Raw genomic sequence first — 22,115 nt, 5'->3', positions numbered from 1 at the left:
ACTGAAGGTCCCCCAGAACCCACCGGCTGCCTTTCACCCCTCTTTTCACCTAGTTTGTGCTTTGCCACCTTTCATCGCTTCTCCCGCTCCCACCATGCCACCAGTTGCCTCCTCTCATTGTGGGCTATTGAACCAGTTGCAACACGGTCTCACAAAAGAAACGTTTATTTATGAAAATCCATTTGGACAAACCCGACAATCAGAGAGAGACCATTTTGGGGAGGAGGGCTGGATTTTTTTCTCTGTAGAGATGCTACTATGGGAGGAGGGTTGGATTTTTTTCTCTGTAGAGATGCTACTATGGGAGGAGGGTTGGATTTTTTTCTCTGTAGAGATGCTACTATGGGAAGAACTTCACACAAATCCCCTGTGAGCTGCCCCACACACCAAATACCAAAACCCAGATGTAAGTCGCAGCCCATCTCCTCCCCTCGCTCCCCTCCTGGCCCCAACCATATCATATTGCACAGAATCAGGAGCCTTTTTGTCTGGTGTGGAAAGTTTAAGGGCAGGGACACCCGAGAGTTATCTCTCATCCTCAGCTGCTCTTGGGACTCACTGTCCCTTCTCTGGGGTGCTGCGACTGTCATGTTCAAGTGATGAGTGTGATTTAGCTTCCAGCAGAGGTGGTATTTCAGGTGGATATACACAGGAAAAGGGGCTATTTGCGTGTTAAACTTTGCATTGTAACTGCTGTATTAATTATTCAGCTGGAAACAGATTTTTCAGGCAGGATGGTGTGTTCAATAGATTAATAACATTCCTGAAGCCTGAGAGGTGGGTATTATTGTTGTTGTTGTGGTTATTTTAAGAGTAAGCAAAAGCTAGGAGCTCTTGAGCTGGGCACTTCGATTATGTGATCTTGCAGGAGGGCTCTGGCTAGGGCACAGCAAACTGAAAAAAAAACCCCAACCTGTGTCAGCCCTGTGAAAATACACAGCAAAGAGCGGATGCTCTGCTACCACCTCACGTCACTACCCATTGGCAGATGCAGTGTGCTTGGCTGGGCCAAGCAGTGACGGCATCCCTCCAGGGACAGCAAAATAAAAGTAATAATAAAGAGAAGTAGTGGGTGGGCAGCCTTTTGCGTGTCTACTGGCAATCCTGTTACAAGCACTACAAACAATGGGGATCAGTACTGGCTGCTTTGCTTTGACTTCCACATTTGCAAAGTTACCTAATTCTTGTGGCAAGCAGGCACTTGCTTGGCTTTTGCTTGTTTTTTGTTTTAAGTTGGTGTGAGACAAATGGTTACACATGGTACGGGGAGTAAAAGTATTTTGGAGCAATTGAGCAGACCTTGAGGTATGTATGGAGATGGGGTTTTGTTGGTCTGTGCTCCTGCTGGAAGCTAAGGGGGAAGAGTGATTTCTGGGTGCCAGGAAGCAAACTTGAGTTTACAATCAATCCCTTGGGGGTAAGGAGGTGGCTCCGGGTTGGGATTTGGGTTTCAGAGCTCCCTTCTGCAATGGTTTTAGATTGGAGTGCATTGTCATTGAGCTTAGGCAGCTCCCTTTAAGGATGATGGGAGTTATCTGTATGCCTCCAAGGAGGAGATGGCAAAGGGATGCGTACAGACCTGCTGAGTGATTCTCTCCAGATGCTATTATTTCGCATTTCAGAGAGCCAGGAAAGAGACAAAGAAACAGTCTTGTTTGCGATTGAATTTCTAATCACAGATCTGCAAGCAAACGAGGAGAACAGGCTTAATAAACCAGAAAAAACCTCTGTATTACAGCTGACCTTTTTGAAAGGAGAGCTGGAAATAGTGCAGAGATTGGACTCACCATACGGTTAGGTGCCCCCTTCCCAAGCCTGGGCAGGGGTGTCTTTTGTTTTAGGCTTTTCAGTCTTCAAAAGAAGACTTCTCTGTGGCTTTTGCATGCACAGAGCATCCCAAAATTGGTGAAACCAGCTAATGTTGCCTGATGCGTGTCACGTGTGTGGACATGGACCTGACCCAAACTTCTCACCCTGTGGGCTGGCCTAGCTCCTAAATGTCAAAGACCCTCATCCCTGTTCCTGCCTCTATCAACAGAATAACTTGGCACTTGGAGGGGAGAAAGGAAAACTTGGATTTGGGTGTGTTGTACCCATTTACACAGAACATTTTTCTTTTCCTGCATGGGTCTCCATCTGTTGAATGATCCCTTGACATGTTCCCATCAGCCTGGCTGTCCCAGGCAGGTTCTGCTGAGGTTGTTGGCACTGTTTATAACAGGTGGGAATTTTCCCCGCTTTATTTCAAGAGATAGTTTTCTACAAGATGCACCAGAAGCAGTCAGGCTGTAAACTGTCAGCTTGAATTGAAGTCTCCATGCACACCCTTGGGGTTATCCTGCGTTTAAAGCTGAGCATTGCTTGTGAGAAGACAGTTGTCGCTTCTCTGCACATCTCATGATCACAGCATCCTTGGGGCATAAAACACGGAGGACAAAAGGCCAGCTTGGTTATATATATATATATACACACACACACACACACGTATATATATATTATTTTTTTTTTTGTAAATGCTGACTTTGTAGGCTCACAAGCTGACACAAACTCTTGTGTGTGGGGTGTATGGAGCAGATCTCTGCTTACCTTATTCGGCTCTTTAGACCATTTTGAGATATTTGGTTTTATTTTAATTTGGAGTTTGGGTTGGCAGCTGTGAATAAATCAGAATTTGGCTCTGGTTTGTAGCACCTTCTTGTGTATTGGCAGCACAGCTCCTGTGGAGTTGGTGGTAAAAGTTTCCTAGTCCAACCCTTGTGTTATAACCTGTGGTGTCGCCCGTCCCTTCGATTGCTGCTGCCTGGGGCTGGTGGTTTTTTGCAAAACCGAATCCCCAGGCAGGCTCGTGCAGGGTTGCAGGAGGCAACAGCAAGGGAACGTGTCTTAAGGCGATGAGAACAGTGAGAAGTGGAAGTTTAAGCACAAAAAAAAGTGTATTCCAGCATGTGCGTGGAGCACGTGGCAGTTTGTGATGTCATGTAGTCGCAGCAGTTGGGAAGGGTGTGGGAGTGGCTGGAAGAGCTGCTCCTTGCTGATGGCACTTGGCAGGATTTTTGGATAAAAAATGAAGATGATCATCCTTGTCAATCTGGTTTTGCAGCCATTTTGTTGCTCTTGGATCCATCTATTTGCCCGTTCATTTAATTTCTGCGGGAGTCATTGCTTAAATATGTGTATTTTTATCTCCAAGAACCATCGTGGCTGGGGAATTTATTAGTGACTGGATGTTCCAGCAGCCAGTTTGGAGACTGAAGAGTTGAAAAGCTCCAAAAGTCATCTCTGCTTTACTTCCAGAAATTGCTGTGTGCTCAGCAGGGTCTGACGTTCAGCTGCTTTAAAATGAATGAGCAGTTTCCTTGCCCTGTGCAAAGCTGTTGTGCATCTCTCCAGATTTCTATTTTGCAGTGAATCCATTTTAGGAGTTGGAATTCTACACCAAAAGCGAGAATTTGGACTGGGAGCAAGCAGCAGTCGATACAACTGCCCCCAGACTTGTGGGTTTGTTCCCAATGAGCCAAATTTACCCAATTCTCATTTTATTTACCTTTTTTCCCTGCTTTGAGTGTATGTTCATAACTTGCTGGCCAAAGGAGCCCTTGGTACGAACAGTCGCAATGAAAATTATCCATTATAACAGGACTAAAATATTAGATATATCCATGTACACATCATAAATGTAGTATTTTATAGAAAAGATGGGGGATTAAAAGAAAAAAACGTTTCCCTCATTAAAACAAAATCCAGAAAGTGGAAGTGAATCATTTCAACCCTCCTCTGAGTAAAAGATGTCTGCAAAACTCTTGTCTCCCTTCAAACCTTGTACGCTGGCAAAAACCTTGTTTTTCTGGCAGAATCCTACGATGCCCCTTTCTGTGCAGCTCTAAACATTTCCAGGTTGTGAAAAACATTTCAGTATGGTCAGTATCTTCTTCTCCAGACCTCCACAGACTTCCAAAAATCTATCGAAGACACATCACCCTGGGCCTTTTAGGAAATCACAGTGATCGCTTTTGGCACATATGGTTGATTAACGACAACCAAAGTCTGGCTCAGTTCAAAAATCCTTTTCAAGAGCCTTGTTTCGATGAGCCGTGTTGTGGACTGGCAACAGAAGACCATCGTGCAGAGGGATGTGGGTGCTGGAGATGAGCTGACACTGTGCAGAAATGCTTAGATCTGAGTCAAAGCGCTGAGGGGCCAGTGGTGCCCCATGGATATACAGGCTCCTGTAGTTGAAAACAGCATTTTTTTTGCTGGATTTTTGAATTGAATACCCCTCTGGATATTCAACCGGGAGTGACAGGGAGAATGCAATTAAAGGTGGGAGGAGGGAAGTGCAAGACTGGTTCATTTTCCTGTGGAGTGGGAAGCACTGAGAGATCCCTGCTGCTTTGCAGAGAGCAGGGAAGCACCTGCCAATGTTCTACTTGAGGTTTAGGGGAAAAACCCAGCTCTGTCCCATTTCTGCGTCCTATCTGCCTGCTTGGCACGTGGTGGGTTGGATAAGCAGCAAGCAAGGCAGAGGCCAGCCAAACCTCCCTTGTGTTCGGGCTTGAGCCACAGTGTAGCACATGAAATTAATCCAAAGCTTTTGCTCTCGGGCTCGCCCAAGGATGGTGAGCGAGTGGCACAGCAAGAGAGGGTAAAACAGCATGGGGAAAAAAGCTGGCACATCACAAACCAGGGTGGTGACGCTGGGTGGATTGAGCGCTGGAGCATCCCAGTGAGGGAAAGGGGATGGTGGCACCCTTGTGAGCAGCCAACGGAGACAGGGAGCTGCTTAGGTGAGTGTGTTGGAGTAGAAGCTGAAGCTTTCGGAGACTGTTTTGGAGTCGCTGCGGGAGGAGCCATTGGAGGTCATGTCTACGGAGAGACGCTTGGCCTTGCTGCTCTCCTCCAGCTCCTCTTCAGCCGCACCAACCGCCGAGGACACGGTAGTCTCTATCCGGCTGACCTTGTACATGCTGCTCTGTGTCTGCAGGTACCTGGCTGACTTCATTTCCAGGCCCTCATACTCACCGGCGCTGATGAATGGGCACCACCGAAATGCGTGTTTGAACCCCACACGAAACCTGGGGGGAAAGAAGAGATGGGGAAAGGCAGGCATGAGGGATGTGGAGATGGCAGAAAGACCTCGCTAGGAGTGGAATGACAGAGCTAAGCACTGTGAAACAACAAAAAACCCTGCTACTTTTCACTAAAGGGAGGAAAAAACACTGGTAAATCCCAGTTGGGAATCAGAACTGTTTTGATACCTATCCTCAAATCCCACTTTAGGAAAGACTTATTTAGGTGAGTATTGTATCATAGAATCATAGAACAGTTTGGGTTGGAAGGGACCTTAAAGATCACCCAGTGCCACCCCCCAGCCATGGGCAGGGACACTTCCACCAGACCAGGTTTCTCCAAGCCCTGTCCAGCCTGGCCTTGAACCTTCCAGGGATGGGGCACTCACAGCTGCTCTGGGCAACCTCTTCCAGTGCCTCGCCACCCTCACAGTACAGAATTTCTTCTTATTATCTAATCTAAAACTGTCCTCTTCCAGTATTGTCCCTGCATCTGCTGGAAGCAGCCCCTGACAGAGAATGGGACACAACCATCCTGGAAAAACTCTCCATCCATACTGTCCTCCATCAGACCCCTGTGTATCTCCCCCTCCTCAGCTCCCTGGTACACCAAGATGCTGCTGAAAGTCACTCGAAACCCACCTGTCGTTGAGGCAGCAGTAGATGATGGGGTTGTACATGGTGGAGCTCATGGCCAGCCACATGATGGCCAAGTAAACCTGCTGGATGAACTTCTGCAGGTACCACTCGGGGTTGAAATACTGCAGGGTGAAGTAGATGTGGTAGGGCAGCCAGCACAGCGCGAAGGTGCATACCACAATGATCATCATCTTCACTACCTGTGTGGAGAAGAGAGGGCAGGAAAGCAAAGTCATCCATCTAACACCCCACCAACTCCCCAGTCTCTCCCTGGAGACCCTTCCAACCAGGAACCACGCACGTTGACGGAGGACACGGATCTGGAGGACACACTGTGCTGTTAGCGACAACCATGCAACGAGTCCTGACCTGTTTTCCTGCCTAATGAGGTATTTTTGGCTGTGGTTAGTTGGGATTGGGCGTGAATTATGGCTCCTACTGTACTCGGAGCTCCTTACCTTCCGCTTAGCCGAGACCTGCTCATGGTAGCGGTCGGAGGAGTCGCCGGGTATCTCGCTCGCCCAGAGGGTGACACCGACCACAGTGTAGGCACATCCTATCACCAGAAGCGGCAAGAAGTAGATCAGGATGGTCATGCAGAAGTGATACCTAGAAAAAATGGTGCTTGTTGAGTGTGTCCTCTACCTATTCAGGCTTTTTCTTGCAAACTGAGTTTGAGGGCAAAGTGCTTCACAGGGCAAAGAGGATTTGGCACGATTGCCTGCAGAGCTCAGGCTGCTGAGAAGCGCTCCTTACTTTCACCCCGATCTTCTCCAAGCCTCTTCTGCCAGCCTTTGGCAGCCTAGCACCCTCCTGGGATGGGATGTAGAAGCTAGTGAAGAACTTGTGTTACCTTCGTAAAGCAAGGATGTTTTAGCTGAAGTGGCTCTACTCTCACTTCCATTCTGTTTACACCCCAAATTAACCTAGAGATGAATGCTCGCTCTTATCACACCTTTTATATGGCAGTCCTGCAGGAGCAAATGTGGGTTTTTTGAAATATAAAGGATGGGAATATTAAGCTGAAGAAATAAAGGCTTTCCCTGCAGGGCAAATTCTGCATCTTGGATACAGTTTGCCTAAATCCTGGTCCACCATCAGTTTAGCTGGCTTTGGGTGGCACAATGCTTAACCCCAGTCTCCAAAAACACAGCCTAAACCCTTGTTGTGGAGGCTGATTAAAATTTTCTCGTCAACTCAGTGATCGGGTTGGTTCTCCAGGTTCGTGGAAAGGGCAGGATCTTTGTGTCTGTTTATAGTGGGTATAAATGTGTCCAAAATCGAATGAGGGGGTCTGGATTAAACTGTCAGCCCAGGCTTGAGACTGTTTTGTTGTAAAGTCAGTGGAGTTGTGACAGGTTGCAATAGTCACTGGGATTGCATTGGGTTCAGTGAAGGATTTATGTTAGATAGTAGCTGGTTTAAAAAGGAAAACAAATAATGCTGTTTTTAATAAACAGGATGGGGATGGGCGGTTTGACCTTGCGGGTTCCTTCCTAGCATCAGAGCTTGCAAAAACCTCTCTCCCCTGCAGAAAGATAAGAAACAGCAGTAGAAAAACGTGGCTGGCTTGCATGGTGCTGACTTGCAAAGCATCACGCCAGGTGAGGAGGAAATTTTCTTCCAACAGCTTTAGGGTCTTCACATGCAGTTTTGGGGTGCGTTTGGCTAAAATGCAAGGTGCTGCATCTGTTCAGGCCCTGTAGCCACACTCTGCTCTTGCACTCACTCGTCCTCCCGGGAATTTTGATTGAATAATATCTCCAAAGTGTAATGAATGGGTCAGGCTCGTGCCTGGTGCAGCTGCCACAGGGAATGGGGTTGGCCCTGCACCCGTGCTGCCACGCCAGCTCCTTCTTGTTTTGTACCTGCAATTTCATTTGGCCTCCTCTTTGCCCAGCGCTAATCACATTTGAGCTGGATTGTGTAGGGCTGTTTTCTATTTTGCTAATTAAAGAGGCGTCTCTGTGGCTCTGTGATGAAGATTTTGTTGCAGTTCCCGTGTAATGCAGGGTCTTGAAACAGCTGCAAACAGCTGAGAGCGATGCAGAAATGCCCCAGAGGAGCTGTGAGACAACATTAGCAAGGTGGACCTTTATTTTCTGAGCTGTCTGGGCATAGTAGGGACAGGAATTTCCAAAGAGCCCTGGGACATTTTTTTTTTTTTTTTGGACCCTGGGCACTGAAAACCAGTCTCCACGTGAAACCATTCATATATTTTCTCTACAAGAGTTGTGGGATCACAACACCTAGAGAAGCCTGGGGTTTGTAATTTAAATGTCTTGTGTGGGGATTTGGGGTCTGCTATAGGACGCAGGAGCCTGTAGGGGGTTATGGGGCAGAGATGCTGGAGGAGGGGGCTGCCAGCTCCTTTTGCCTTGCACAGCCCAGATGGTCGCTGCGGGCTGTTATCTCCCAGAGAAGCCGGTGAGTGGAGCGGCTTTTCCCCTTCCCTTAACAAACCGAAATGGCAGCTAATGAAATTGGAATAGATCAGACATCTATTCCGAAACCAAAAGCGGGAGAGGGAATTGGTGGTTAGCAGCGCTGAGCAGCCACTGAATTGAATCCAGCTCAACTGCCAGCTCCCGTTGCGGATGCATCTTGCTTGCGCTGAGGTCTTCACCCACTTCCCCCTGTATGAGCAGGCTGAGAACGGGCACATTTTCCCAGTGAAAAAAACCTCATGTGCATATCCTGGTCTCTGATACTGCCTGCATGCTGCGGTTGTGCCTTCTGGGATCCATTTGCCAAGAGAAAGGACCCCCCGGTGTAGGTAGAAGCCTCCAATTGTCACTATGAACTGAAAAAATAATATTATTTTTCATCATGGCATTGCAAACAAGCCAGCTGCTGCTGGTGCCTTCCTTAAATAACTGCACCAAGGCCATGTGAGCAGGGGAGGGGGTTTGACAGCGACCCGACCACCTGTCCCTGCAAAGTTATTTTGGGGCAGTAAAATAAAAATAACATCTTGGGCTCTGAGGTATGCAAGTGAGTTTGCGCCGTTTGGAGAGACTGTCGTTTTCAGTCCCCCCCAAATCATTTGGGGTTGTTATTTTGGGGCAGTGAAATAAAAAAATAGTATCTTGGGCTCTGAGGTATGCAAGTGAGTTTGCACTGTTTGGAGAGAGTGTTGTTTTCAGTCCCTGCCAAATTATTTGGAGGGTTTGGCTATTTAAAAGCTTCTGCTTAGCATCTGCTTGCCCGGCTGCCCTCACCTGTCTGCAGAGCCGAAGAGCATGGGGTGCTCAGGCTTTGAATTGGCACCCGGCTTCCAGCAGCAAATCATTCCCAGGTGAACGGTGGCATTTTTCTCTTGAATTAACTATTTGAAAAAGTGACGGCCCCAGCGTACAGCCAAATGGCAAATGATCTCTTGAAATCAGGCCCTGAGCTCACGCCGGTGGCTGCTTTGATCTGAGGGGGCTCAACCCGATCCCAGCCGCGTGAGCTTTCTAAGCCAGCGGCGTTTCTTCATGCTGGCTGTATTTATCATGGTGGCCTGGAATAATTAAAGTTGGAAAACATCTCTGGAGATCAGCTGGGCTAGCCCCAGCTTAGTTCTTGCCCTACCTGCCTTGCAATGCAAATAAATAAGATTATAATAAATGATACCATCCAGCTCTCTGCAGCCCACCTCTTGCTGCTGACTGGCAAACTCATCTCATTTATCTTACGGAGACACCTTTTCCAGGGTCAAGCCGGCTTTGAACACCTTCTGCATGTGTGCCCGTGTCCCATGCTTTGGCTCCAGCACAATTTCACAGCCCTAATTCATTGCTCCACGGGACTGGAGATCACAAACGCCTTTTTTTTTCCCCAGTTCCTCTTCTTTTTCCTTAGTGCATGACATTTAACTCGCCGTGTGACGCACGGTCTTCAAAGAGGGAACTACAGAGGGCTGTGGTCTGCACTGGCAGATCAGTGGGGTTGCCCAGACCCTTTGGAAATACCAGATTTAATTAGCCAGCACCTTAATGGGAAGGAAGGAGATTCCTGCTGAGCTCTCCTAGCCCTGTGTTTGCCTCCCAGCCTGAGCTGATGTCACAGAGCCCCTTTTTTAGCTTATTTTTTAAGCTGTTGAGTGAATTTTGGGGCATTTGGACTCAGTAAATCCCAAACCAGGTGTTTTTCTGTTATTGCCTGGCCAAGACACTGCCGGTAAACCCCTATTTACCTCTTGCAGGAATAACTCTCACCCCAGGAAGCCCTTAGGGGTTGGGGTTGCAGAAAAGGTGCTGCAAAAACCAGAGCCATACCTGTGTGTATGAATAAGGCCCTGGAGGCAACGCAGACCCCATCCCGACAGCCGAAGTATTGCATCTTAGCAGTTTTACATGAGTTTCCCTCGAGGATGAAGCACCCAAGAAGGGCAGGGAGCATGGTACAGCATGGGGCAATGCTTGGACCACGAGCAGCGCTAAACTCACCTTAACGTGCCCTGAGATGATACAGATGGAGATTTTGGTACCGTCAACCACGTAGCACTGGCCCTCGCTAGGGTTAGGGAGAGGATGACCCCATCCCAAGGAGCTCTGAGCCATTCCCATCCTTCCTTGCTTCCTTTTTAAATATTTTTTTGGGTATTTTTTCTGTACAGTGCCTTGTCCCCACTCTCATCCCCACTGCCAGAAAAGTTCAACTCACGTTTTTCCATACACGTTGGTGCTGTGGTCTGGCCACTCCACCAGGCACACCAGCCGGCCCGGCAGCTTCTCCATCACCGAGTAGTAACCCTGGGGGAAAGCCAGCAGGAAAGCCAGGAGCCAGATGATGCCGATGACCACCTTGGTGGCGGTGGCTGAGAGACGGGGTTGCAGTGGGTGGATGATAGCCATGTACCTGCAAGGTGGGAAAAGGAGAAATCAAGGCTGGAAAGCCATGATGTTGCAGCTTTTGGGGCTGTTTTAGGTCTCCCTGGCATGGAGGTCGTACTTTTGGCACCCCCTTAATGCATCCTGGCAGACCCTCACTCCACACAATGCAAACGGCATCGAATAATCCCTTTATGGAGGATTCCCCAGCCAATGCTCTCATTCTCTTGCAGCACTTTACCCTCGAGATTTGAATCCCGTTTGAGACACTCACTGACTTTTAGCTGAAAATCAGCTTCACTAACGCAATCAGCAACGGACTGCTTCTGCAAAGACCGTTTTGTACAAAGCCAGCCGCGATGCTGCCATCAGGCAGCAGCCGCTTTGGCAGCACCCGGTAGTTTTGGACCTGCACAAAATCATCTCTCTGTGGTAGATCACAGTGCCAAGTGTTACAGGAGGAGAACCAAAAAGAAGAGTGCTGGACCAGTGTGGGATGGGTGATCAGAGATGCCACCTATATTTGCCAAGCTCCTGGGCTCTGTCCCCTGAATATCAGCCATCATACGCAAGGAAAGCTGCAGTGGTGACAAGGTGGATTGAATTTATCCCTCTGCAAATCTGGTTTTGCAAAGCTGGCAGCAGCCAGCAGCACTGGAAGGATTAAGTGAGAAAGTCACAGATTTTTTATTTCCCCCCCAGCTCCACATCAAGCTTTGGGAAGAGGAGAAACATTGCATTGCTCTGCATGTGTTATCTCCCAAGGCATCTGCAGCCTCCTCTTTTTCTCCTTTCATCCCTTCTTTCAGGGAATGAACAGTTTTTCCTAGATGGAAAATACTCTGTGTTGTGGTTTTGGGTGGCCACTTGCAAAGACATACGGATTCATATATAAATATGCAGGAGGCACTGCTGTCAGCTCTTCCTCTGCCCCAGGGTGCCAAACCATATCACCTTTGTGCAGCTGAAAATCCACCTAATCCACCTGATAATTATCCCTTGGAAATCTGGTTGGTACTTGAAATTGAAGCTGGTTAGAAAGAGCCGAGGCCATGGGTGTTAGTGCTACTCTGGCGCAGCAGCTGGTGATGCATCAAGGTCTCCTGGTTTCTGCATCCACATTTCATTTTCCACTTGTCAGACTGCAATCCGCTTCCTGGGACCCTGCAAGGACTCGTCTCCTTCCTCTTCCTCATCCTCCAGGCGCCTGGTGTTGGCTGAGCCCCTCGTTAGTGGGTTTGCTGACCCTGGATGAGGTTTAGGTGGGCTTTGTCGTGGGGTTCAGAGCAGGTTACCCTGGGTTTATGCTGCCAAGCAGCAAGAAGTCCATGTGCCCATGTTTGCTGCTGATGCTCAACCTGACAGTTCAAGCTTAGGCATGCAAATGATAGAAAACGAGGGATTCCCACAAAGGTTGGGCCATTTCTGTTGGAAAACTTGTTTGCAGAAACTTCTGAAGCTGACACCTCTGTAAAGCAAAGCCAGAACTTGATTGCAACCAGCTAGAAATGCTTTTACATCTCCACCCTTGTTCTGCCAGTGCGTTTTAGATGACTTTCCTCATCGGTTTAAAGCACTTTGCAGCTGCAGAAGCCCTCATGGTTGATAAAACATCCAAATCATCGCTGTAACGATGAACTAAACCCCAGCTGTATTGCCTAGAAACCTTTCCAACCACCATCAACTTGTCTGCAACGCTGTCTTCTGGTGGAAAGGAGATGGCGAAATTCATCCAACCACGCTGGCATTGCAAGGGTGAGGTCAGGGAGGCAGGAGAGAGCAAGCTGGCGGCGCTTTGGGGAAAACTGGACCCAAATCCTATTTTTCAGCAGCGATTCCCAATCCATCAGTCCTGGAGCAACCTCTGAAATATTCCCTTGGGAATGCTGGGGGTTCAGCTGCCCATCAGGATTAAAAATGGGAATAATAACAGTTCTCCCAGACAGGGGCTCTGACAGGGAAGAAAAAAATGTAATAAAAAGGGTCTGGGCTGCTTGAAGGAGCTGGCATTACAGACCATAAAAATGCTGGAGATAGATGGAAATGTACAAACATCCTGAAAATAATGAGACCATTATTTCATATTAAAATATCTTATAATTATATGATAATTGTATCACTAAGCAGAAAATTGTCCTAACATTTTAATAACTGCTTCCTTTTAATTTTTTTTTCCCTTTTTTCTTTGTTTCCCTCCTCTCCTTGATGAGAACATTTGATACAAAACCAAACTGGGGAGGGGGGGAGCAGACAATATGGTTTCATGGCTGCCTTAGCTTGGATGACAGCTGCTGTCTTGCTGATACTGGGGTGCAAAATCATCAGTACAGGCAGCAAAGCAGCTTCTTTTGCCTTCTTCCAGCACTGGGGCTGCCACGCTCAAATAATTCTCATTTACTTGCAGACCAGTCAGACATTCTGTGTTTCTCTACCCAGTACGTTTGCGCGTATTCCTGTCTCTGAATTTTTGGTTTTTTGGGGGATTTTTGGCCACTGCTGGATCATTTTTTCCGCAAAAGCCAGTTTACTTCCTTGCAATTCTGCTCAGTTTTGAGCCAAATCCTCCCCTGTGGTGTGTTTCTATGGCAGGGTTTTGGATAAGCTAAAATAAAACCTTCCTTCTGAGCAAGCATGGGGTACTGCAGGTACCTCCAGGTTGTCTTCTTCCCTCTGTGTAAGTTCAACCTCCCAGGCGAGGCTGTGGTAGGTGCTGCAGCCAAACCTCCATCAATCACTTCTTAGCAGGGTAGAAAAATCACACGTCAATCATGAATTTGCCTTTCAGCAAAAAAAAAAACCCAACCCTTGCCAATCTGTTTATTTTTTATTAATAACAAGACGTTTGTGCTCAAATTGAAATGCCAAGTGCAGGCGCAGGGTGCAGCTGCGATGCCCCGGGGTGTCTGTGAGGTGCTGGCGGGCATTTGGTTTTCCAAGGCATTGATGGGAGCATAATGCCGGGAAGCTGCTGCCCTTCTTGGCTTGGCCACACCGGTCCTGGCCGCACCGGTGAGAGGCAGGCTCTGGAAAGCAAGGCTGATGAGTTTATTAGCTCATATTTCTCCTCGCCAAGTGCCTCTGTGGCCCCATGCTGCCCATCTCCCTAAGATGCTGTATCCTATTAGAGAGATTTATTCTTTTTCTCTGCCGTCCAAGAGGGTGGTTTTCCAATCCATTTAAAAAATTGTGGTTTGCAGAGGATAATCATGCATGGGAGGTCAGGAAGAGGAGCGTGTTCCCATGTAAGCATCCTGCCCTTGCTGCCGCGGCAGGTGACAAACCACCATGGGGTCTTCAAGTCCTAAGTTGTCACAGGGGATTGGCTCATGGTTGAGGATTTAAGGGCAGATTCCCCGCGTTAGGGAAAGGTTTTATCCCTGTGCAGGTGGTGCGCAGGGGTAGCACCGGGAATGGGGCCGTTTGCCTGCAGAAGGTGTTGGGATGGGCGGACTTGATGATACCTGTTCCTCAAAACGAAACGATCTGCTGTTGCTCTCCTTTTGGATGGCAGCGCCGCCTTCACGTGCAAACCATCGTTCAGTTGTGCAAGCACAGGGCTGCCCGGGTCCTTGCAGGAGAATCCTGATGCCATTGCAGCTGCGTTGTCCTTGCACCTTTCCCACCACATATAATGTTTTCAATCCGCCATGTTTAACAAGCTGGGCACTGAGGCACACAACTTTACACCAGACGCTATTTGATGATGTTGGTAATGCTGTTTGCTGTTGTTTAAATATTTTATTGGGTGTTGGGGGGGGGTGTTACCATGACGATGTAATAGCATTTGAGTACAACGTTGTACCAGGGTAGCTCCGAGCGTATTGGTTATTAAATAGGTCCTGCATTTGAGGCAGTGTAGCCATCTATTAATTGCATCTGGAAATCTGAAGTCTGCCTGGATAACTAACATTACACAATTGTTTCCACCCTCATGGAGATGAGATTAATACAATAGCAAAAACTGATGAAGCGTCTTTCATCCCAGAGTTTCCTTATCTGCTTCATTAAGTAATAAAGATACAATAGATAAGAGATGAGTAACCAAGAGGACGCAGAGTTTGTGCCGTGTGTTTTATTGCACAATGATTTCCTGTCCTGAGCAAAGAGGGATTTAGTGCAGAGTCAGTCCCAGGGGAGTCTGCAGCCGAGTCAGAGCAGATGCCCTGGATTCAGGTAGGTCAAATACCTCCGGCACAGTTCCAGGTCCTTCCTAACCCAAGAAATGAAAAGCTTCTCCATGGAGAGAACCCTGCCTTTTTGCTTTCCACGAGGATTGCGTTGCAGTGGCATGGATGTAAAACCAGAGTCCCTCCAGCAGATTTGCATAGCGAAGCTTGGCCTCGTTGCGCTGGCCCCACATACCTCGTAGCTGGCCGAGGGCCGAGGAGGCGAGCTGAGCCTTTCGTGCTTGAAACACGACGCTGGGGACAAAGGCACCACAAGCAGCTGCTTCCTCCTATTTATTGCTTTGACGTAAAACAGTGACCGTCCAAACCGAGAGATGGGCAGCGCGCTCCTGCCCTGAGACCTGCGTGATGCTCAGCGCTCGGCAAAGCGTCTTTGTCGAGCAGGAGGCTGCAGGTCTCTCACCAGCATTTCCCCGTAGCACCGATATGGCACAGTATCTTTCCTTTTCTAAAGCAGTGAAGTATTTCCTTTGAGCACAATCGGAAAGGACGTGTTACCCGCCACCAAACAGCGACCTGAGTTACGCCGGCAGCTTTGCAAACTCCCCTGCCCTCCTGCACCTCCTGCATCGCAGACCCCACCGGCACGCTGGGATTTAACAGCCAAATGCAGGTGAAACAGGATCAAACCCCAGTTAGTTGCAGCAGGCTGCTGAGGAGGCATAGAGCTCCCTCCTGCATTTGCTGACAGCACTGGGATGGGATGGGAGAGGAGGACCCAAAGCACAACCCAGCCCCGCTGAGACGCTGTTATTCGAGGCACCTATGTGACTTTATTAACCAATTAGTCCTGCCACTGGTTTGCAGCTGGAGAGTGGCAGGGGAGAACAAAAATCCGATGAAATGCAGAGCTGGTGACCCATCCAAACTGGTGCACTCCCTGCATGGGTACTTCCCACTGGGCCATTGGGGAGATCAGAATAAATTAAGGAATAAATTAAGAAAACCATCAAATAAACCAAATATCTCACCAGAGGCCCTCAAACTCCTATGGTGGCTTGTGCCAACGCTCAGCTCACGGATGAGCACCATGATCACACCAAAAGCACATCTAAAACCCGAGGCTCCGGCATCTCCGAGCCACCAAACTGTTGCTAATCCATCTTACTTCTGTATTTTTTGCCATGGGAGTTTCAAGCCCCCTCTTCTTTCCAAAGGAAAGGGGGAGAAAAAGATGTAATGTGGGTTTTGACAGGCTGGATTCATATCTAGCAGATGTTGGGGGATTAATTCCAGTTAATACCCATCAGATCAGTGACCGCTGTTGGGAACGGGGGCATAAACCAGCCTTGATGAGTGACCCTTTCCCAAGGTGCTCCCTTGCCTGCCCCCATCCCTCTGCTTTCCAGCTGGGAAATCAACGCTTTGAGCCAGCTCCGTGCTGGGTATCCAGCAGCTTCCTAGGGTTTTTGCAGCATGCAGTGATGCTTGATTTTTTGGGAATGCAAAAAGCTGCTTTGGTTATTGCTAGCTGGCGTGTAGGCGATGCCGCAGGGTGGCCGGTGCCGGGGCTGCTGGCCCTAAACCCCAGGTTCCTTTCGCATCCCCCTTGCTCCTCCATCTTCCAAATTACATCCCAGCGGAGCAAGATTACACAGCGCCGGGCGCAGATCAAAGTCCTGCTTTGCAAACCCCAGAAGTCCATTAAGTCAAGATTAAAAAATAAAAAATAAAAAATCCTTGGTGCTATATTAGGGTGTAAATGACTAATTAATCTGTCTGTGCGCTGATGTAATTTGTTCTCTCCGGAGGGTTTCTTTCTGCAGTAATCACCTCTTGGGGAAAACATGGGGTCACTGAGCTGGTGAATATGTGCCTGATATTCAGCTGGTTCATCCAACCTGAGAGTTCAAGCTTGCAAGCAGTAAATAATTTTCAGAGCTGTTTTTTCTGCTGCAAATAATATGGGGTTGGGGAGATATTAACAGGTCTTGGCTGCAGACTAGTAATTTTAGGAGCTGTGGCGGTGAATGAAGGTTCGCAGATTTGATGTTTCTTCTGCTGCTCCTGCTAGCAAATTAATGGATCTGAAGACACCTAATAGAATTTGATAACCCATTTGGAAATAAAAATGGGGATCGAAATAAGATCCCAGGTGGATTACCAAGCCCTGCGTGCTGGTCTGGCAGTGCTGGTGCTGGTGGAGGTCGGAGAGGCGGTTCTTTTAATGAGCAAGAGGAGCAGGTTTGCCCAGGAGTTGCAGGAGGTTAGCCCCACTGTATGTCATTTTTATAGCTGCTTTAGAGCAGAGGATGCTTTGCAGAAAAGGGAATTTGCTTTGTATTAAATAGCGCAAGCGCTGCACGGTCTGTCTTCACCCCGAGTTCATGGCAGGGCACTCACCCTTCTCATCAGTGTTTATTCAGTCTGCAGTGTTTTCGGCTTAGCTCACTTCAAGTTTTGAGATCAGAGAAGATTTTTTTGTTTTTTGTTTTCTGATTCCGCATGTAGTTGGATCTTTGCCTTGGGCTGCATTCCCGGTTGTCCGTCATCATGGAAACTCATTCCTCCATCAGAAGTTTGCTAATGGTGCAGGTGAGTGGCAGTGCTCAGAAATGAATCCAGGTCTCAAGGAGAGATAAAAAGTCAACAATTTATCTACCAATGCTCCTTCCTGTGTGCCACAGATACTGCGGCTTAGGGATGTCCAGAGATTTTTTTTTATTTCCCTCTAAGTGTGGCTGCAAATTAGCTCGGATTCACCATGGGCAGTGCTGGGCTTTCATTTCTCCTGGAAGATAGGGAAACCCCAGGATTTTCTATCTCTTTCAAGTGAATTAGTTCACAGGGAGAGTGGGAAGCCAGAAGGGGTTATGTGATGTGCTGTGGCACTGATATGCCTGAAAATGAAGGACATGGCAAATTTTATAATGCCAAAGCGAGCTGTTTGGCCTCCACTTTTGCAGGATGCTGAGGAGCAGCATCATGGCTTTTCCTGAGCAGACTTTACCAGCTGCTAGCCTTGACTCCTGAATTTCCTGCTATTGTTGCAGGGTTCAGCATAACACTTGCTATAGGATTAACATTTTTTTTTTTTCAGAACTGTTGTGCCCAGGCTGAAATAGGTCCTGGTGAAAGAGCAGATGGTCTAGTCTCAAGCAAAAGCCTTTTTTTTTTTCTGGCACAAACCCATGGTGGGTCCTGCAAAAAAAGACATTGGAAGAATCAGACCCACTTCCCCACTTGTTCTCTCAATGACTGTCACGGCTGTGCCAAGTCTTTCCAAGGCGGTTTCATATCCTCCGGCGAGGATGTTCTGGAAATCGCTTGCAGAAAGCACAAGCAGAGATGATTTAGGGGAGCAATCTGCAGACTGACACTCCTCTGAGCCTTCAGACTCCGTATCCAACTCTGCTGGATGGCTTAATATACTTTGGGAACGTGAGGCACATTCAATTCTGCTTTCCTAGTTTTCCCTGAAAATCAGAACTGCAGTCATGTTTGATTTCAGAGATGTCCTGGCTGTGAATCAACCCCATTTTGCTGAGCCTACCTGGCTCTGCTGCTCTGAATTCAGGTACTTGCTTTGCTTGTTCCTGCACAGCTTTTTGCTGCTTGCCAGGACAAATTTTTCCCTTTTAGGTTCCTGGAACAAGTTCCTGCATTTCATGCGTTTAAGTTACTATTATCAGGTTTCAGACACAAGAAAACAAACAATATTCCAGCTCCTGGAGGCGTTATTGCCTGCTGCTTGCCTGGAGGGGCAGAGGATGGGCTTTGCTGCTTTCACCTTCCCCATTTCTCACCTTGGTGGAAATTTGGGGTCAAGAAATGCAGCAGGTAGCTCTGTGCAGGAGGTGTTTGCAAACTAAGGCTGCAGCTTCTTTTGGGTCCTTCTCGGTGGGTGAGCCAAGCCTGCACGCACAGGTTTTTCAGCCCAGCCATGGGAAAACCAAGCCTCTGCTAAGGATTTGCAGATGCAAGAAGAAAGCTGGAAATGCCAATTACTCCCCAAAATTCAGCCCCAGGCTCCCAGACCTGCCTTTGCTCCCCATTATATACAAGATCCTCCAGCTTCCCCTGGCAGATTTGCTTTTCTGGTTATTCTGGAGTGTGGACCAAAGGCTAAAAATCAAACTATTAAAAAAACCACCACCAACAAAATCATCTTTCTAATTCATCCCAAATTGAAAGGGGCTTTGCCGGCTGATCCCCAACATCCTCAAAATGCAGATGCTCCTGAAACAGAGCCAGCAACACCATCAGGTAGGAGCAGAGCCACTCTGGTAGTATTCCTCTTTTTATTTATTACTGCCTTAATTCTCCTCACATCTCCGGTATGAGAACGCGGTATGTCTGATTTATTTTGGGGGAGAGGGTCTTGTAACCACTCCAGAGCGAAACAAAACCTGAGCCTGTTTTTAATGACTAGAGAGCATCATCCATCTCGAGCCCTGTTTCCCAAGCTGTCAGTGCCTGAGTTGTGATAGCACTATAATTTCTCGTAGGGAAATATCCGTGCCAGTTTGTGCAGCACTTAGATATCAGCTCAAAATGTGCTGGCATACGGCAATGCAAATCTCTTTCCTCCCCTTCACATGTATCTCCAGCCAAAATGTTTTTTACTCCCTGGGAAGAAGGGCCAAAAAGAAGCGTTGCAGAGCTGAGCTCTGTTGCGGGAAATATGTTGCGTTGGAAAAATCTGTTGCGCTTGAAATGCCGGTACTCAAGAGGGAATTGCAAAGCTGCTTGAGAGTCGATTTATTTCAAGTGCTGGTGCTAAAATGCCATCAAATCAGAGATTTCTTGGAGGGGGGGAGAAGCAGGAGCTGCACACTGGAGGTGCTTGGTGCATGGCTATTTTTTGTCCCTTGACCCCTGGCGCATCCCTCTGCGGTGAGAAGCAGCATCCCCCATGCTGCTGCACCCCACCAAGTGCTCACTGAACTTTTGATCGTGGCAAAATGCAAGCGGGATCTCACTCTACCGGCAGTCCCCAGCCATCAGGCAGCGCTGGCAGGGACCAGGCAGTGGAAAAAAACTGACTTAAGCTGTGCTGGCTGCCACCGAACGAGAGAAATCCCTGGCTCCTACCTCTCCGCCGTGCTCCCCACTAATAAAATCAAGGTGGGTTTGCTTGGGGACACACACCAGCATGCAACATAACAGCCCCCCACCGCGTCAAGATGCCTTTCCTGAGCCCGAGCGTCTTTCCAAGGCTGCTTAGTTCCCAACTCGGATCGAGAGACATGAAACAGCTCCTGCAGCACAGCGGAGGCACGTCCAACCCAGGCGTGTATTTTATGTCATGAGGTGATGCCATTTTGTGCTAAATACTGAGTTTGCTTTTAAACGAGGAGGTGGGAAAGGAACGGACGGCTCTGCAGAGGAGCTGGGAAGGGAGAGGACAGCGATGTACAAATGCACACCCAAGACGCGCTACCGACATGCACAGGGGTTACAAAGCCTTTTCTCAAGCTCCTTTCGCAGAGTGGACAAAGGATTGCCAAAGCCACCTGCAACCAGGGTGGGGAGATGGATTATTTCTAGGGCTCTTTTACCAAAACAAGCTTTATTTTAATTGCAATGTTCTCCCATCACCAGAGATTAGATGGAGCTGAGCACAGCACCCAGGTGGAGGCAAGACCTGGGTGCTGGGGAGGGTTTGACACTCAGAACTCACCTGTCCAGGGCGATGGCCGTCATGGAGTAGATGCTGGCGAAGACGGCGGCGATGGGGAAGAAGTTGTGAAACTTGCAGTAGAGCAGCCCGTAGTACCACTCGTTGTGGATGGCGTAGGTGAAGTTCACCACGGTGTTGAAGGCAGCCATGGAGGCTTCAGCAAAAGCCAGGTTCACCAAGAAGTAGTTGGTGACAGTGCGCATCCTCTTGTGAGCCAGGATGATCCACATCACCACCACGTTCCCCACCACCGACACCACCACGATGAGGGCGTAGGCGACAGCCCACAGGGCCACCTGCCACGGGGGCTGCACGAACTGGTTCGCAAAGGACTCGTTCAGGGAGATGTTGAGCAGCGGGTGCTCCAGCTCCGCTTCCAGCGGCAGCGCGTTATCCATCGCTCCGCAGCGCAGCCAGACCAGGCACACGGATACCTCGGGACACAGGTTCCTCCTGGTTATGGCACAGCAGGTCAGGATGCAACAAATTTTGGGCACAGGGCTAGTTTGGGGTGCAGGTTCCTCCTGTCTGGGGGTGCAGCTGGCACAGGGTGCCTGGCCATGTCAAGGCATGTGGCTGGTGCAGAGCACTGGTGCCTCCCAGTTTGGGCACAGCTGGACTGGGATGCACAGCGGGTTCAGGGCATGGGTCCCTCCTGGTTCAGGCACAGCTGGACTGGGATGCACGGCTGGTTCAGAGCACTAGTGCTTCCCAGTTCGGGCACAGCTGAACTGGGATGCACGGCTGGTTCAGAGCACTGGTGCGTCCCAGTTTGGGCACAGCTGGACTGGGATGCACAGCTGGTTCAGAGCACTGGTGCCTCCCAGTTTGGGCACAGCTGGACTGGGATGCACAGCTGGTTCAGAGCACTGGTGCCTCCCAGTTCGGGCACAGCTGGTTCAGAGCACTGGTTCCTCCTGGTTCAGGCACAGCTGGTTCAGTGCACAGGTCCCTCCCAGTTTGGGCACAGCTGGACTGGGATGCACAGCTGGACTGGGATGCACAGCTGGACTGGGATGCACAGGTCCCTCTGGGCTTGGCTGCAGCTTCGCTAGGGTGGAAATTCCTCCCAATTCAGGGCACAGCCAGTTCAGGATGCGGGTCCCTCCCGGTTCAGGACTGGAGCAGGATGCGGGTCCCTCCCAGTTCGGGGCACAGCCGGTCCAAGATGTGGGTCCCTCTTGGTTCAGGACCGGGGCAGGATGCGGGTCTTCCCGGTTCAGGACCGGGTTTAGGATACGAGTTCCTCCCAGCCCGGGGACCTTAGGGTGCCGCCGGTTCAAGACGTGGGTCCCTCCCGGTTCAGGACCGGAGCGGGATGCGGCTCCCTCCCGGTTCGGGGTGCAGCCGGATCAAGATGCGGGTTCCTCCTGGTTCAGAACCGGAGCAGGATGCGGGTCCCTCCCGGCCCGGGGGCTGGAGTGCAGCCAGTTCAGGTTACGGGTCCGTCCCGGTTCAGGACCGGAGCGGGATGCGGGTCGTTCCCGGTTGGGGACCGATTCGGGACGCGGGTCCCTCCCGGCCCGGGGACCGGAGCGGGATGCGGGTCCCTCCCGGCCCGGAGTGCAGCCGGTGCCGCGGCTGCGGTGGGCGAGCCACGACCGGGGCTTTTATAAGCGACTCGGGCGGTGCCAGCGCCCGGTGGGCAGAGCCGCGCGGAGAGCCCTGCCCCTCCCCCGCTCCCCCCGCACTGCCGGGGGGGCCCGGCGCTGCAGCCCCCCCCGTCCCGCTCCCCGCAGTGCAGAGCCGCACGTCCCCCCGATCCCCCCCATTTTCACGCCAC

At 49.6% G+C, this 22,115-nt stretch overlaps 2 protein-coding genes across 7 annotated transcripts in view; one reads left to right on the top strand and one right to left on the bottom strand.

Moving 5' to 3' along the window:
* Positions 1-22,115, top strand: part of LOC119140339 (tetraspanin-15-like) — a 99,053-nt gene that overhangs the window by 7,816 nt on the left and 69,122 nt on the right. The gene's annotated exons all lie outside the window — the stretch shown is intronic.
* Positions 150-21,903, bottom strand: TACR1 (tachykinin receptor 1). Its single transcript, XM_037371598.1, has 5 exons — positions 20,333-21,903; positions 10,356-10,550; positions 6,164-6,314; positions 5,709-5,905; positions 150-5,072 (listed from the first exon to the last, which is right to left on the bottom strand). The coding sequence occupies exons 1-5, from the start codon at positions 20,728-20,730 to the stop codon at positions 4,781-4,783; spliced, it is 1,233 nt and encodes a 410-aa protein (XP_037227495.1). The 5' UTR covers positions 20,731-21,903; the 3' UTR covers positions 150-4,780.

Source organism: Falco rusticolus, chromosome 20 (assembly GCF_015220075.1).
Source record: "Falco rusticolus isolate bFalRus1 chromosome 20, bFalRus1.pri, whole genome shotgun sequence".
Taxonomy (NCBI): Eukaryota; Metazoa; Chordata; class Aves; order Falconiformes; family Falconidae; genus Falco; species Falco rusticolus.
The sequence above is the reverse complement of the archived record's forward strand: the minus strand, read 5'-3'. Positions and strand labels throughout refer to the sequence as shown.

What these genes read in the sequence shown, in the direction of transcription:
- TACR1 (XM_037371598.1), bottom strand. Translation starts at nt 20,730, where the DNA reads ATGGATAACGCGCTGCCGCTGGAAGCGGAGCTGGAGCACCCGCTGCTC. An exon ending in ACCAACGTGTATGGAAAAAC is followed by an intron (nt 6,315 to 10,355) that starts GTGAGTTGAACT and finishes CATTTTTTCTAG; the next exon opens with GTATCACTTCTGCATGACCA. An exon ending in AGGTCTCGGCTAAGCGGAAG is followed by an intron (nt 5,906 to 6,163) that starts GTAAGGAGCTCC and finishes TTCTCCACACAG; the next exon opens with GTAGTGAAGATGATGATCAT.